The sequence below is a fragment of the Eptesicus fuscus genome, chromosome 20, assembly GCF_027574615.1.
Source record: "Eptesicus fuscus isolate TK198812 chromosome 20, DD_ASM_mEF_20220401, whole genome shotgun sequence".
Taxonomy (NCBI): Eukaryota; Metazoa; Chordata; class Mammalia; order Chiroptera; family Vespertilionidae; genus Eptesicus; species Eptesicus fuscus.
The window spans coordinates 51064173-51079172 of NC_072492.1; the positions used below are offsets into that span (position 1 = coordinate 51064173).

A 15000-nucleotide genomic window follows, 5' to 3' on the forward strand; every position below is an offset into this window, starting at 1 on the left:
CCCGGCGGCCTGGGGCAGCTGCCGGAGGGGAGGCAGGAAGAGGGGGGCTGGGGGCAGTGAGGACGGCCGGCTTCCCTGGGACGAGGCTGGGACTGGGTGGAAAGACGCTAGGGCCGTGGTGGCCGGTCCAGGGCCTCACAGCCACTCCGACTGGAGGCCGGTGGCCCAGGGAGCTGAGGGTCCCAGAAGGGGGGGGAGTTGGTCCAGGTGGCTCCCGAGCAGCGTCACCTTTCCTGGCTGTGCGGCCGCACCCACCCTGTGCCTGGGCCGGCGCCTTCCGGGTGGTCCCGACCGGCAGGTCTTGTGCTCGCCAGCTCACGTGTCACGGCCGGGCTGAGACCACGCTGCGGCTGGTGCCCACTGTCCCGTGTGTCCTGCCTCCTCAGACGTGTTGTTTCTCCCCTTTATCCCACGTGTAGCTTGACCTCAACCCCAGGGCACAAAGAGGCCGGTGCCGGGCTCACCGGGTGCGGAACTGGGGGTGCCAGTCGGAGCCCCACCCGACGCCGGGGGGCGGTAACAAACGGGCGGAGTCGAGGCGGCTCACAGGAAGGCCTGTTGTGGCAGCAGCGGGCCCTCGGCCCACAGAGAAGCACCAGTGACCCCGGAGTCCCCTCCCCACCCTGACACCCCGGGGCAGAGCTGGGCGCTGGGCGGCCCCAGCCATGGGCACCAGGTGACAGGTGTCCAGGCCACTGGCCACCTGGGAGCACCCCCAGTCTTTGTGCTTTGGTCACAGGGAGCCCCCCCCACCTGGGGACCCCAATGGTGCAGGGGCAGGGCCAAGGCCCCCGGGTGGGCGACGAGGCAGGTGGACGGGCAGTGCCCCCAGGAACAGTGACGGCCAGACAGCCCCGCCCCTCCTGGTCCTGAGCCGGCTCCGTGGCCTCCGACAGCCGCCAGGCAATGCCGCTCCTGCTCCGGCCGGCCCTCGTCCTGCGCTGGACCTGAGTGGAGGGGACGACGCTGACCCAGCCCCTGCGTCTGGGAGCTGCCAGCAGTGAAGGCTGAGGGCGAGCCCACAGTGGCTGTGGAGGGAGAGGAGGGATGGGCCGAGGCCCTGAACCCAGGACAGGACGGGCCGGGCAGGCAGGGGAGGGGGCGGCCAGCAGGGCAGGCCAGCGTCCACTCGGCTCCCCTGAGAAGTCGCTCTATGACCCCGTCTCCGAGCACGTCCACGAAGAGGCCAGGTGGCCATCGGGCCAGGGGTCTGCGGCCTGCTGTCGGCAGCCAGGCTCACCCTGACCTTCCACAGCCTCGTGCAGGGGCACCGGCCCCAGCTCCGGAGCTGGAAGTAGCCCTTCGTGTCCTGATCTTTCTCCGTGAGAGCGCAGCACGGCGGCTGGGGGGCTGGGGGAGGGGCGGGGCGGGGCGGGGCCCACCTGCTCACAGCAGGAGGAGGCTGGGGCTGCGGAGCTGCTGGTACACCTGCAGGAGCCGCTCCGCCGTCGCCCGGGAGCTGGCCTCGTCCTCTGTGCACAGCCGGTCCCGCAGGGCCTGCACCTCCCGCAGCAGCGTCTGCAGGGGGGTGGGGGGGCGAGCGACAACAGCTAGGCCCCCACCCTCCCACCTGCACGCCCCCAAGTCGCCCACAAACCCCACCCACAAACCCCTGAAGATGTGAGGGGCAGCCCAGGACAAACTTTCCTCTGTGGCGTCTCGGTGTGGGACAGCCTGCCTCAGGACAGGAGGGCCTGGCCCCCAGGTCGGAGCAGGGCCAGGGGCAGGAGGCCCTGCAGGCCACACACTGGCCGGCCCCGCGTCCTCTGGGGCCGGGCTGCGGGGAGACGCGGGGCCGGGCCGGGGCTCACCTCGTGGTTGGCCTGGATCTGCTGGAGATACTGCACGCGGAGGTCGGGGGGGCTGGAGCCCCGGGCGGCCTGCTCCACCACCATCCTCTGGGGGACACGGGGCGTAAAGAACCAGCGCCCTCGGCGGGCGATAAGCAGGGCCGTCTCCCTTAACCTCTGGGCCAGGCAGGTCCTGGGTGCCCGCCCACCGGGGGCCGCCCCAGAGGGTCAGCAGCAAGCCTCCCCGCCCCGCCCCCCGCCCCGCCGTAAGGGAGCCCCAGACCCCAGGCGCGTCCCCCAGCGCGGACGTACCTGCATGCGCCCGACGATGGCGTGGTGGGCCCGGCACATGTTGGCCAGCGAGGAGCTCTCCACCTGGACCTCCACGGCCTGCACGGGCCCCGCCGGGCACAGGCCGGCCACCGCCACCTGCAGCACAGGAGGCGCCTCGTGCCCGCTCCGGCCCGGCTGCCCCTCCCCCTCCCCCTCCTGGGCAAAGCTGGGTCTCTGCCCGCCGGCAACTCCCCCCAAGAACCGGCCACCGACCACCACGTCTGCTCCCCTGTTGGGGAAGAACCCGCTCCCGGGCACTCGCTCTGGAACGAGGTGACGGCCGTGGCCTAGCCTGACACCGGCCGCAGCCCACACGGGACAACCCAGGCCCCAGGGCACCGCCAGCGCGGCGGCTTCAAGGAGACAGGAGCCGACTCTGCTTGCCTCCTGGACGATGAGGCGGATCTCGGCGCCGTCCGGGGTCAGGGCCTGGACAGAGGTCAGGGCTCGGGCCCGCACGGCGTCCACGGCGGCGTTCTGGGCCAGCAGCCACTGCAGGGTGGCGCAGCACAGGGACACGCCTGAGGGACGGAGGTGCCGGCCGTGAGCGTGGACGGGCCCCGGGGCCGTGAGGAGCCCACGTCCACCGCCTCGGTGTGTCCACGAGCCCCGAGGCCAGAGCCGAGTCCCCAGCGCCGCCAACCTGGGTCCCTGTCCCCCAGGGCAGCTCTGAGCAGCTCCGCGGACACCCGGATGGCGGCCACGGACGGCGGCAGGTACTTGGCGCGCAGGGACTCGGGCCCCGCCGGCTCGCTGCCCGGCCGCCAGCAGGTTCCCAGGAAGGTGCTCACGGGGTCGCCGGGAGGGGGGCAGGGCGCGGGGGCCTGCGCGGGGGGCGCAGCCAGGCCCGGGAAGCGCAGGCCCTGCAGCATGTCCACCGTGTGCTCGCCCAGGGGCAGGCAGATACCCTCCTGCTCAGGCAGGACGTCGGGGGGGCACCCGTCCAAGGAGGGGTCCTTGAAAGGGTCCGAGGGGGCCAGGGCCCCGCCCACGACCTCCCTGAGGCTGAGGAAGAGCGCGCAGGACACGGTCACGGGCAGGTCTAGCGCGCCGTCCTCCCCGGGGCCCAGGAGCAGCGTCACCTCCCGCCGCTCGCCGGGGCCCAGCCGGTCCACGGGGACGGTGTAGGTCACGGCCGAGCCCGCCGGGTCCGAGTCCGAGGCGTGGGAGCCGGGCAGCACCTGGACGCACAGGGCCCAGCCGCGGTCCAGGCGGAAGCCGCTGCTGTTCTCCAGCAGGCAGGTGGCGGTCAGCACGTCCCGCAGCTCCCGGCGGCTCCAGGCCGTGGTGGTGGTGCAGGAGACGGGCCGGGCGCCCTCCCGGCTGGCCAGCAGGGCACAGCTCACGTTCATGGCCTCGTTCAGACACGTCAGGGCCCTGTTGCGCTGGTCCACGGCCTTCTTCAGGGAGGACACTCTGGGGGGGCAGACGGCACCAGGGAGGAGCGGGGAGCGGGGTCAGGAGGGACCAGGACTCTGTCCCGACAACCAATCGCGGAGCCCCCGCCTCCTCGGGGAGCAACTCTGCTTGTCCCGCCCACGCCGCCCCGTTGTCCGGGCCTCGCCCAGCAGGCCAGGGAGCCCGCCGCCCCCACAGAGGCCCGCAGCCCAGGGGCACGGGCGGGCAGGTGAGGGCGGGCCAGGGGAGGGGCGGCTGGTGGCGTCACTGAGCACAGAGCGGAGGAGGCCTCTGAGGAGAGTCTCCCACGTCCCCTCCTGAGGAAACGGCGGGAGGAAGCCCCTCTTCAGGTAGCTCCGCACCTGGGGCTCCGCTGGGGACCACTGGCCACGCCCAGGCCGCCGCGCGCGGACACAGCCTCTCACCTCTCAGAGACGGTGCCGATCCCGCAGAGCAGGTCCTTGATCTTCCGGCCCGTGTCCGCCGCGGTCACCCGGGCGGGCTGAGGGGGCTCGGGGCTCAGGTCCAAGCGGCAGGTCATCAGGCGGCCTTTGGCCGACAGGGCCAGGAGCTCGGTGCCCCCTGCAGGTGGACACGGGCCGGGCCAGTCAGCGGGAGGAGGGCGGCTGCTGGGGCAGCTCCCCGAGACTCCAGACGAGCGCGGGCGGGAAGCCAGCACCAGAGGAGGACCCAGGACGACGGGAGAGCCGGGCATGCGCCAGGGGCTGACGGAGCTGCCCGTGTCCGTGCCCACACATTCCCCAGGGCCCTCCCCGGGAGGGGACGTCGGCACAGCGGAGGTGGCGAGGGGACGGGGGCTGGACTGACAGGGGCCGAGCCAGGACCCTCGTGGGTCACCGAGTCTGTCGGGCTCCTGCGTGCTTCCCCACGCCCCGCCCCCCCGTGGCCCTCTTTCCCTGCGTGGACAGGGGCCTTTCCCCGTCAAAGCGCCTCTTTCACGTTAGAACGCTGCGTGGCAGGCCTCAGGCCGACGCGTGGGCCACCAAACAGGAACATGCCCCGGGCAGACTGCTGTCCCCCAACACGGGACAGAACACGGGTTCAGAGCTCAGGAAGTCAGCGCCTCCCGTGCAGAGTGGGCTCGCTGGTGGCCACGCGGTGAGCGGGGAAACGTCAAGGCCAACTCTCCCGACTGCCCACGAGGCAGGACCTGGCCACCGAGCGCAGACCCCCCCCCCCCCCCCGAGACAGAGCGGCACCTCCCACTCCTAACCCCCACCCAGGACACACAGGCGGCCCCTGACCCCGAGAAAGGCCCGTCCACCACGAGGCTGCCCGCGGGACGGGCCGCCCTGCAGGGCTACAGCAGCCGGGGACAGGAGGGAGGAGGCCACGCACGGGGAGAAGCCGGCCGAGGGGGGTCCGCCACCCCCCAGGCTCCGGGTATGGGGTCCCCACAGCGGCTCATACCTTCAGGCGACCTAGACGGCGGCGAGAGGGTGACGACGCTGCAGACACCCAAGCTGGCGGGACACAGCAGAGGGGGCAGGCGTCCCGGGCCGTCGGGCGGCACGGGGTCCCCGGGGGTGCCTCCTCGAGCCAGGTCCACCGCGCAGAGGCCGGACGGGGTGCTGTGGTAGACGTGGCTGTCCCCGCCACAGGCCGCGCAGAGCACAGGCCCCGGCAGGCAGTACTCGCGCAGCTCCGGCACCAGACTCCCCGCCTCGTCCCAGCTGGCCTTGATGGCCAGGGTCCGGCCGTGGCGGCCGAGCGCCACCAGGCAGTCCAAGTCCGCAGCCTCTGGGCCCTCAGCCGAGGGCTCCGTCCTCAAGGCCCCGATGAAGATGATGGGCTGTTCCAGGTGGTGCAGGATCCTGACCAGGGCCTTGGGGTCACCAGGGGCCAGCCCGGAGGGGACCAGGGTCTGCAGGACCACAGAGCAGAGCTGGCCGTCGGGGAGGCCACAGAGGATCACGGGCGACTCCAGGAGGGCGGCGTCGGCTCCGAAGAGGAGCCCGAAGAGGGACCCCTCCAGCGTGAGGGCCCTGGGGCCGTGCGGGGAGCCGTGCCGGGCCCTGGAGCTGCGCAGGGACACACAGCACAGCACCGGGAGGAAGGGGAGGGCCTGGGGTTGCCCCGGGCTCCCCGCTGGGGGGGTGTGGGTCGACAGCTCCACCTCCCCGATCTGGCCTCTGGGCCCGGGGTCCTCCCCCGGACACGGACACTCAAACAGCTGCACCTTCCACTGGGCGGGGCCCTGCGCCAGCGCGATGAGCAGGTCGCCCAGCACGGTGAACGCGCACAGCGTGGCGTCGGGGAGCACACAGGTGTCTGGGTCCACAGCGGTCACGGGGGACGGGGACTCGCCGTCCTCGTCGTCCCCATCCCTCTGGCTCACAGACCTTCGGGAACAGGGAAGTGTCACTGCCGAGAGGCACCTGCTGTCTCCATGGCAACCCGCCACAGCGACCCCTCCTTACCTGCGGGCCTGGTCCAAGGACAGGCAGTAGACGCCCCTCCGGGCGCACAGGACGAGCAGCGCCCTGCGCGGGGCCAGGACCTCCAGGTGCCACACCTGCCCGGGAAACCTGTACGCCGCCTGGCCGGCGGGGCAGGGGACGGCGGAGGCTCCGGGTCTGAACAAGCTCCTCGGACGCGCCCCCCACCCCCTGCCCCCGACGACCCGGGAGCCCCGCCCCCCGTGCGCGCAGCCCCTCGGGCCCGGGCCCCGCCCCCGCCGCTCACGGTCAGCTGCCGCGCCTCCCGGTCGTAGACGTAGACCAGCTCCCTCCCGGCGGCCACGAAGACCTCCGCGCCGAGGTGCAGCACGCGGGGCCCGCCCGCCGTCAGGCCCCCGACCGGGCAGCTGAAGCCCGCCAGGTAGTGCACGCGCGGCGCCAGCCCGGCCATAGTGCGGGCCCGCCGCCCGGGGAGCGCGGGTGGCGCGCGGGAGGCCGCTCCGCCTGGGCAGGCTGAGGAGGCGGCGGGGGCGCCGTACGGCCGCCCACGTTGCGGCGCTGCCTCCGCCGTAAAACGGCGCGGCGGGGGCGTGGCCAATACAGGAACGGGGCGGGGCGGGGCCGAGACGGGGGCGGGGCCTGGGTGGAACAGGGGCGGGGCCTGGGTGGAACAGGGGCGGGTCAGGCTCCTGGGGTCTGGGCTGCAGCCCCGCCCGCGGGCGGGGAGGCGACGGGGTGAGGGTTAGTTAGGGGACACCGAGCAGTTTAGCAAACGCGGGAAACCCGGTGGTCTGTCCTCGCCCACCCCGTCCGTCCTCTGCGCGGCCCGAGGCGCTTCTTGGGGGTGCCCTGTGGGTCCGCACCATCTCCCTCGCCCGTGCAGGGCCACACGGCCCGGCACCAAGTCCCGCTCCCCTCGGAGCAGGCGGGCACTCCCACAGCGATCGGCTAGGGTTTGGGAAGCGCCTGGATGGTGCGGCCTGGCCGTGTCACAGCCAGAGGCTCTGGGCCTAGTGATGGGTCCCGTCCCTCTGACCTGCTGAGCCAAACGTGGACAGACAGCCCCCTCCGTGCCTGGATACGGACCGGGTGTGGGTGTGTTGGTTTGCATGGACAGTGGGGTAAGCCAGAGGAATTCTGGGTTGGGAGCAGGGCCGTAAAGAAAATGAGGGGGATCGCCAGCAATCATCCTGGGGGTGAGAGTGGACAGGGCTGCCCTCAGCCCTCCAGGGCTGGAGAAGTGCTGACCAGAGAGGGGCCCAGAACTTTCCTCTGGATGAAAAACGGAGACCAGAGCACCCCTGAAAGGTGCCTGCAGACGTCAACTACACCCCTCTCCTTTAAGCCAATGGGCCAGGCCAGTGTGGCTCAGTGGTTGAGCACCGACCTATAAACCAGGAGATCACGGTTCAATTCCCCGTCAGGGCACATGCCCAGGTTGCGGGCTCCATCCCCAGTGTGCGATGTGCAGGAGGCAGCCGATCAATGATTCCCTCTCATCATTGATGTCTCTATCCCTCTCTCTCCCTTTCTCTCTGAAATAAAAGAGCGAATGGGACCATCTCCAAGGCCACCCACGAGAGGCATACGGGGGCACGGCAGGCGTGGCATGCTCAAGGGGCCCAGCTGCCAAATGTCCTCTGGCTGGAGGTTAAGCTGGCACCAGGGAGGCTGGTGATCCTGCCAAAACAGCCAGCAGCAAAAGTTCTCACTGCCCTTGAGGTGTGGGCAGGCACACAGCCCCGGGCAGCAGCCAGCCAGCCCTCCTGTCTCGGTGCTGGCGGACAGCGGGAGCGTGGCGTTTGCAGTGCTGGCCCCCTTCTGCTCCCTGCTGTCCTGGACGCTGGGAGGGCGGCCACGGGGCACAAGGAAGACCAGCTCCCCTCGGCCTTGCTCCTTTCTAGCCCCCCCCCCCCACACACACACACAGGAGTGCTCGGAGCTGCCCTGCTCAGCAAGCCTGAGTTTTCTAACACGTGGGTGGCCCCTCCGGCCCACGACCTTCTGCTCGGCTAGCAGGCGCCTGGCCCCAAGCCCAGGCCGTCCCACACCTGTGACTCGAGGATTCATGAGCATCACCTGCCCATCCAAACTCCAAGGGGCCTTGAGTGCTGATTGTGGAGGTCAAGCACGAGCAAAGGGCTCTAGTCGGCTCAGACCCGAGGGGGACACTGAGGACCCTCCGTGCTCCCGGCGGGAGCCTGGGACAGCCAGTGGTCTCTACGCCACATCTGCAGGCAGCGTCACCTACGAAGGACAGATCACAGCCCCAGACTCGGGGGGGGGGGGGGGGGGGGGGGGGGGGGGGCGCGGTCAGGTTCAGGCTGTGCCAGGTGCTGCTCACAGGCAGCACAGCCATGATGGGGCGCACGTGCCAGGGTAGGAGGGCGGCCCCGAGATTGTTGCCAAGTAGTGCACTCCACCTGCTTGATTACTGGGGGGAGGCCGAGAACCTTCTCACTTCCAGAACCAAGTTCAGCGGCCTCAGGCGCCCTCGGCCAGCACAGCGGCCACACCTGGACGTGGGAGCTGCCAGCCATGTGAGCCACTGCTGGTGAGAGCCTTGTCTCGGGGGGCCTGGTGGCCTGCCCACCAGCCATGGTGTCTTACATGCCTGTTCGGGGAGCAGTCACCCGGAGGAGAGTGCTGAACGGTGCATGAAGGCTAGCACCGCACCCAGAGGGACGGTCGCTCAGGCCAGCAGCGTGTCCCTCTGGCCTGTTCCCTGCAGCTGAGGGGCTCCTGACTCCCTCCTTCACCTGCTGCCGGCCACGTGCACCTGTCCCAGCACGTAGGCCCAGGAGTGACACCTGGTGACGGTCAGGAAGGGCACCCAGGGAGGCCAGGCTCCCCTCTTCCTCCCCCACCTCCCACCTGCTGGGAGCAGAGCCCAGGAGCCCCGGCAAGGGTCCCTCTGCTCCAATGGTCCCCACCTGACGGGGGCCGTGTGAACTGGCCCTGCAGACGGAAAGCGCGCTGCAGGCCGGGGGGAGCCCCGAGGGGGAGGTGGCCGGCAGCCGGCACAGTTCACGCAGTCACCCTCCGCTGGGGGCCTGGTAGAAGAGGTTGTGTTCACACGAGGGCAGGTGGGACGCAGGGCGCTGGGGCCCTCCCTGTGCAGGAGGTGGCTGAGCTGCCTGGGTCAAGCCCATCAAGGCGCCCCTCCCACCTAACATTGAGCTCTGACTCTCTTTGGACAATAAAATAAAGTGCATTACTGAACAAAGAGCGACTCAAAACCAGAAGCAGAGAATCACAATGCTTTTTCTTTAGCTAAAAGACACAGGAACAAGTGAATTCCGTGACGCCAGACGGGAGTGAGGATGCTGGTGAGAAGCGAGCTGGGCAGACGCAGAGCCTGGGGCGCGAGGTCTGAGTAGGTCTGAGTGAGGTCCGGTGCGGGCCCACCTGCAGCCTCCATCTGGTCGCAGGGACCAGAGGCCAGGGCTGCTGGGAGGGCGACCAACGGTCCGTGCAGGTGGCTATGCTCTGGGTGGCTACTCTGCCCCTCCTGCCCCCAGACCAGCCCTCTGCCCTGGCCGGACCCACCCCATCAGCCCCTGCCAACAAGCAGACAAGTCCGTGCTGTGCACCTGGAGGTGCCGGACAGGGCCATTCCCACCACAGCCAACACCGAGCGCCTTCCTGGCACTGGGTGGGTGGAGAGGAGCCCACAGGCCGGCCCCCCAGGGCAGATGTGGGGTTCCTAAGCAGCCTCCCCCGTGGGTTCAGAGCAGCTCAGTCAGGGGCTCTTGTTAAGGCAAAGAGGCATCAGAGCGCCCGTAGGTTCCTGGGGCAGGGTGCCACCGAGGACGTGCGGGGACCCCAGAGCACACGTGGGATGGCCCAGACCTCGCACCATCAACACAGCAGCAACCTTCCAACGCCCTTGGCAGACCCACGTGGTTCACAACAGGCCAGGCCCCTCCCTCCCCAGGCCTGTCTCAATGGCCACGTCACTGTCAGAGGCCAGAGCGGGCGAGGCCCCCGGAGCTTCCAGTTCTGGGCAGCCTCCTTCACCCCAGCAGCCCAGTTTGCTGCCTCTGAGGGCCTGCCTGGTGGGAGCCAGGCTGTGCCCCTGCTCGGGTGGCCTGGGCCTCGGCTGCCGCAGCCATGCACCCGGCAGAAGTCTCAGGCACTGAGGTTACTTCCAAGAAGGGACTGGGGCTCCCTGTCTGCACGCACCGCCCTGCACACTCCCACAGGGACTCCTGGAGGGAAGGAAGTGGAAGCTAGTCTCTCTCACTCCCCTTTTGCAGTTTTTATCTTTAGAAAAATAAATAAAAGTCTTCGGGGCAGGAATTACTGGTAACTGTTATTACAACCAATGCCAACTTTAAAATCCCGCCTGGAGGTTGGTGAGAGCAGAAGGGGCGGGCAGCAGAGTGACCTGTGGGCCAAGCAGACGGCGGCCGCAAGCCCATGGCCACTGTGTTCCCACCAGACCACGGCTACAGGGCGGGGAGTGGCCCCCACAGCAGGGTCTGCCCCAGAGAACGGGCTACAGAGGCCAGCAAGAGCAAACAGCGTCCAGAGAGGACGGGAGGAGGCGGGGGCAGCAGCAAGCACCCCCCCACCCCGCAGGCGGAGATGTCGGGGCGCCAGTCCTCCCCCCGGAGAGGCGTCCACGGCCACCTGCCCCTCTGCTGGGAGGGCTCCATCCTCCGGGGAAGCCTGGTGCCGAGAGGCTTCGTGGGCCGGAGACCCCAGGGGAGCCCCCGCCCTCCATGAGGAGCGGCCCGGCTCCACGTCCCTGGCTTCAGAGCGGGCGGGGCCAGTCCTGCCAGCAGGGCCGAAGCCCTAGGTCCTGGGGAGGCTGCACATCTCGCAGTGGCCGGTGCCCGGCTGGTTCATGAAGGTGCAGTGCTCACAGGCCCACATGGCGGCCGCGGCGGCATGTGAGGAGCCCCCGACGGCTCCGTACTCCTGGAGGCCGGGAAGCTGCACCCCAACTGTGCCTGCAGAGGGGAGAGAGGCGCTCGTCATTTCTCACAGGGAGGAGCCCGCAGCTGAGCTCGGCGTCATCGTGCACCCCAAGCACCTTCTCCCGAGTCCAGAGCAGCCGAGCCGGTCCACAGCGCACACCTCACAGCCCGAGAGCCCGTGCCCTGGCAGAGGCCGCTGGGGCCTGAGGAGCTGGGAGCGTAGGTCCCGGGAGCCCGAGGGTGTCCTGGGACGAGGAGAGGGAGCACTTACTGCAGAGCTGCTCGATGGTGGCCCACTGCTCCGACTTCTTCCAGGTCTGGGCGAGCTCCTCGTTCCGGGTCCGCACGGCCTCCAGCAGCAAGCTGATGCTGTCCTGCGGGGCAAACAGGAGGGTCCGTGCGCTGCCTGCTTCTCCCCCAGCATCACACAGTTCAGAGGGGATGCGGGACCCGCACAGGCTGTCACTACGAAACGCACACTGCCACACTCCGTGTAGACAGGAGAAAACTGAGCCAGCACTGCCATTCCTCCCATGCTCCGCGTTGCCGCGGAGCCATCTGCCAGCACCCAGGTGACGGGCTCCTGGGCTGAGGTGGACGGGCAGGAGTCAAGGTCCTGCGCCCCCCCCCCCCCGCCCCCGGTTCTTGACCTTCTCAATCCCACCTTCCAATACGCACTCTACAGCCCAGGCCCCCGGGGTGCACACAGCCCCACAGAAGTGAGGTCTGGCAGTGACCGCAGATGGTCCCTGCTGCCCAGCAAGGAGCCCTGACGGGGAGGCCGGCCCCGCACCACCCCTCCCACCGACGGCGGCAGCTGAACCTGGGCCCGGAGCTGCACCCGTCTGGGTGTGTCGGTGCCTGGTGTGGGAGGGCAGACAAAGCCAGGGAAATACAAGAGCAGCCACGGGCCAGCTGACAGAGAAGCCTGGGCTCCTTGGGGGGCCCCTCTGCGCCAGCATCAGAGGCTCTGGAGAAACCGCCCCTTCCTCTCTCATGCTTCCTGGGGTCTTGGGCAGAAAGGCCACCCACAGCCCGGTGCCTGCCGGGGCCTCCTGGCTGGACGCTGCCCGCACCCAGGGCCCGCACCGCTCAGAAAGCACCTGCCGCCGTGCACTTGCCCTCTCCCCCTCCGTGTGCCTCACAGGCGCCAACCGCAGCTGCACGGGGCCTGGGCGCCCGCCCGCCGACGGCCACAGCAGCTGGCTCGGGAGGGAAGATGGAAGGAGCGGCTGTGGATCTGGAGCTGCTGGGACAGGGCTCAGCCGGGGACCGAGCTAACCGCCCTGCGTCCCTCGTGGTTCACTCACACAAAGCAGACCGGCCCCAGCACAGGGCCCCACCTAGACGCTGTCTAATGCAGACGCCGAGGGTGAAAGAGTCACCCCATCAATAAGCCCGCAGGGCGCAGGGGGCGGCCCGTCTGCTCCCGAGGAAGAGGACGAGGACGCCCCGTGCCCAGCCCCCCGCACACCGCCCCCGGCACACCACCGGCTCGCGGCACACTCGCTCCCCACCTGCAGAGGCATGACTTCGTTGGTGACCAGGAAGAGCAGGAGGTGGAAATCTGAGATGGTGTCCAAGAACATGGCGGAGGTATTCTGCGACAGGTAGGTGGCCAAACTATGGAAGTCCTGGACCGGCGGGCGGAAGGAAGACATAAACACGGATCGTTCTAGGCCCCAGGAGCCCTCCCTCCTGAGGGGTTCAAGGCCGACAGACATCCCTCTCCCCCTGCCTGTCCCCCTGACGGGACCAGGACCTGGCACTAGACAAACAGGCAGCAGGTACTTCAAATGCGGCTGCTGAAGCGAAGAGCCTACCTGTGTTTCCCCTAACACGTCCCGGTTCTCAATAGGAAATGGGTTTTGTGAAATAGAAAAAGTATAAACTGGATCCTTGGGGAACGTTGTTGTGATCTAAGGAACAAAAAGACAAACCGCATCAACCTCCTGTGTGAACAGGGTGGGCGACCCTCAAGGGCAAAGCGTCGGAGCCTCAGAGCCAGAGGCCTCGCTGCCCACGAGGACGGGCACCACTGGGCACCCTGAGCGAAGCGCCGAACCTGACCCTGGGAAGCGTGCTGAGAACCGCTTCCAGTCGCTTCCGAGATGGCCCCGCCCCCAGGCAGCTGCTGTCTGCCGTCTCTAGGATATAACTCAGCCGGACTGGGCCAGCCGAGGGGCGTCCATCCCACGAGCCCCCCAGCTGCTCTCCGTGGTTGGACGACCTCCAGGGTGAGCCACAGGCACAGCCGGAGGCCGAGCAGGCACCTCAGGAGCGGACTCTGTTCCACTGCTGGGTCTGAGGGCCCTAGAGCAGCCCGCGGGTGGGAGAGCCGCAGCGAGCCCTGAAGTCCAGGGGCCTGCTCCAGAGCAGGCGAGTCAGGGCGGGAAGGGAATCGGGGCCTGAGATGGGGCACAGCTGCCTGTTGTCCCCCCACAACAGCTGGAGTCAAGCGCCTGTGTCCAAAGGGAGCCGCGCCCTCGTTCGGCTCAGACGTGCTCGGGCGATGACGAAGGGCACGTGAGACCCAGCGGTGGGAGCCACGGGAGCCGCGTGACGTGACCATTCTGGGATCACAGGCTTTCTCCCGCCTCCTGGCAGATGTCCTCTCCCCACAGAGAGCACGAGGGTGGCCTGCCTGCCCCTTGCGGTGGCCACGGCGTTCCCTCTGCAGTTCAGCCAGAGGCAGCAGCCTGCAGGCCAGACTCGGCAGCTCTTCTGGGTCCTCGGGGCTGCTTCTAAAGGCCAGGAGGGGCAGGCAGCGACGGCTGTGCTGTGCCTCGCTGACCGACAGGCGGGTCATGGCGGAGGGCGTGGACCTGAGCCACAGGCCCGTCCCAGCAGTGTGGCCTCTCTGCTCATCTGCAAGATGAGGGTGACCTGGCGCCTGCACCTAAGGCTGCTCAGAGGGTTAAATGCTCAGACACTTTGTAAAGCCCTCAGGACGGCCACGGTTCGAAAGACGGCGGCAGGGCGGCCCGTGCGGCTGAGACAAAGCCGTGGACAGCTCGGCCCTCCCTGTGGGAAGCAGAGTGCCTGCTGGTGAGGGCGAGCCCAGGACTAATCCAGGGCCCCCCGGGGGTGGGCACAGGCCACCAGGCACCGGGTCCTGTGCTTCAACCCTCTCCCTCCGGCCCTTCTCGGGGCCGACGAGCTGATGCGTGGGCCCCTCCACAGGAGCCTGAGGCGACGGCCCCGTCACAAGGTCTCAGACAGCAGATGGCCCTCGTCAGGCCTGGGCCTGGGGGCGAGGCGCTGAGCACTTGTCTGGCACCTGCTGCCCGGAACTTCTTCCACAGGAACTGGGTGTCACAGGGTCACCCTCCTCTACCAAACACAACCGGAACCATGCGTGAGGCAAGAACTCAGGGCGGGCGGGCGGGCGGCCTCTGGGAGGTGCGCCAACTCCGCCCGAGTGTGCGTCCCCGCAGTCTGCCTGCCTTGCCGTCACACCCGGTCGTCTGAAATCAGATGCCTGCGACCTGGGTAATCGCTATGTTCTCAGGAGCTATCATCCCGATGCAGCATCGACGGCCTGGCTCCTGGGCCCGCCCCTCCAATGCCAGGCCTGCCTCACATGCCGTCCCGAGCCCAGCGCAGCCCCCAGGTCCCGGCGGGCAGAGCATGGCCTGCTGTCAACTGTCGGGCTGTCGTCAGCTAACAGTCACCGCCTTGGCCTGTGGCCTCATCTGTGACCAGAGCCTGAGGCCAGAGCAGAGCTGAGACCCTGGGCAGAGGCACGGGAGCAGGTGCCCTCTCGGCTCCTGGAGCTCCACCCAGGAAACCCCACTGCCCCCACTCAAGGCCATGACAGCTGGGTCCCCGAGGACCGACCGTGGCAGCACCTGCACCCGCCACGCCTGCCCGGCTGGCGGTCCTCTGCTGCACTTGGTTCGGGAGAAGCTAACACCGAATGGTTTTTAAGGGAAAAGACTGAAAAAAAAAAGCCCTTAAAATGGAGGGCTCCTCAGGGAAGCCAGGAGGCCCCGGGCCCGGGGCACACACTTACGTCTATGATCAGATACTCCACGGGCAGCGGGCGGGCCAGCTGGGTGATCTCGTTGCCAAACTTGTCTATGTCCTGAAACGGAAACAGGGTGAGTGGCGGTCTGCTGACCAGCGACCGTT

General features: G+C 68.8%; 2 protein-coding genes across 4 annotated transcripts in view; both read right to left on the minus strand.

Annotated features, from left to right (window-relative positions):
* Positions 1-547: 547 nt before the first annotated feature.
* Positions 548-6463, minus strand: FAAP100 (FA core complex associated protein 100). Of its 3 annotated transcripts, XM_054708845.1 has the most exons (11): positions 6228-6463; positions 5963-6081; positions 5722-5884; positions 4953-5406; positions 3947-4103; positions 2767-3539; positions 2508-2644; positions 2103-2219; positions 1812-1898; positions 1383-1518; positions 548-947 (listed from the first exon to the last, which is right to left on the minus strand). In XM_054708845.1, the coding sequence occupies exons 1-10, from the start codon at positions 6390-6392 to the stop codon at positions 1387-1389; spliced, it is 2304 nt and encodes a 767-aa protein (XP_054564820.1). In that variant the 5' UTR covers positions 6393-6463; the 3' UTR covers positions 548-947; positions 1383-1386. The 3 variants fall into 3 exon arrangements, with proteins under 3 accessions (XP_054564820.1, XP_027986229.2, XP_027986228.2); XM_028130428.2 differs by having other exon boundaries at positions 4953-5884; XM_028130427.2 differs by having other exon boundaries at positions 548-1028; positions 4953-5884.
* Positions 6464-9187: 2724 nt separating this feature from the next.
* The window catches only part of NPLOC4 (NPL4 homolog, ubiquitin recognition factor), a 29382-nt gene continuing 23569 nt past the window's right edge, over positions 9188-15000 (minus strand). The window contains exons 13-17 of the mRNA XM_054708850.1: positions 14882-14953; positions 12690-12785; positions 12384-12500; positions 11138-11240; positions 9188-10899 (exon numbers count right to left, since the gene is read on the minus strand). Of these exons, the coding sequence (XP_054564825.1) occupies positions 10742-10899; positions 11138-11240; positions 12384-12500; positions 12690-12785; positions 14882-14953 (546 nt within the window). The 3' untranslated portion in view covers positions 9188-10741. The remainder of the gene's footprint in view (positions 10900-11137; positions 11241-12383; positions 12501-12689; positions 12786-14881; positions 14954-15000) is intronic.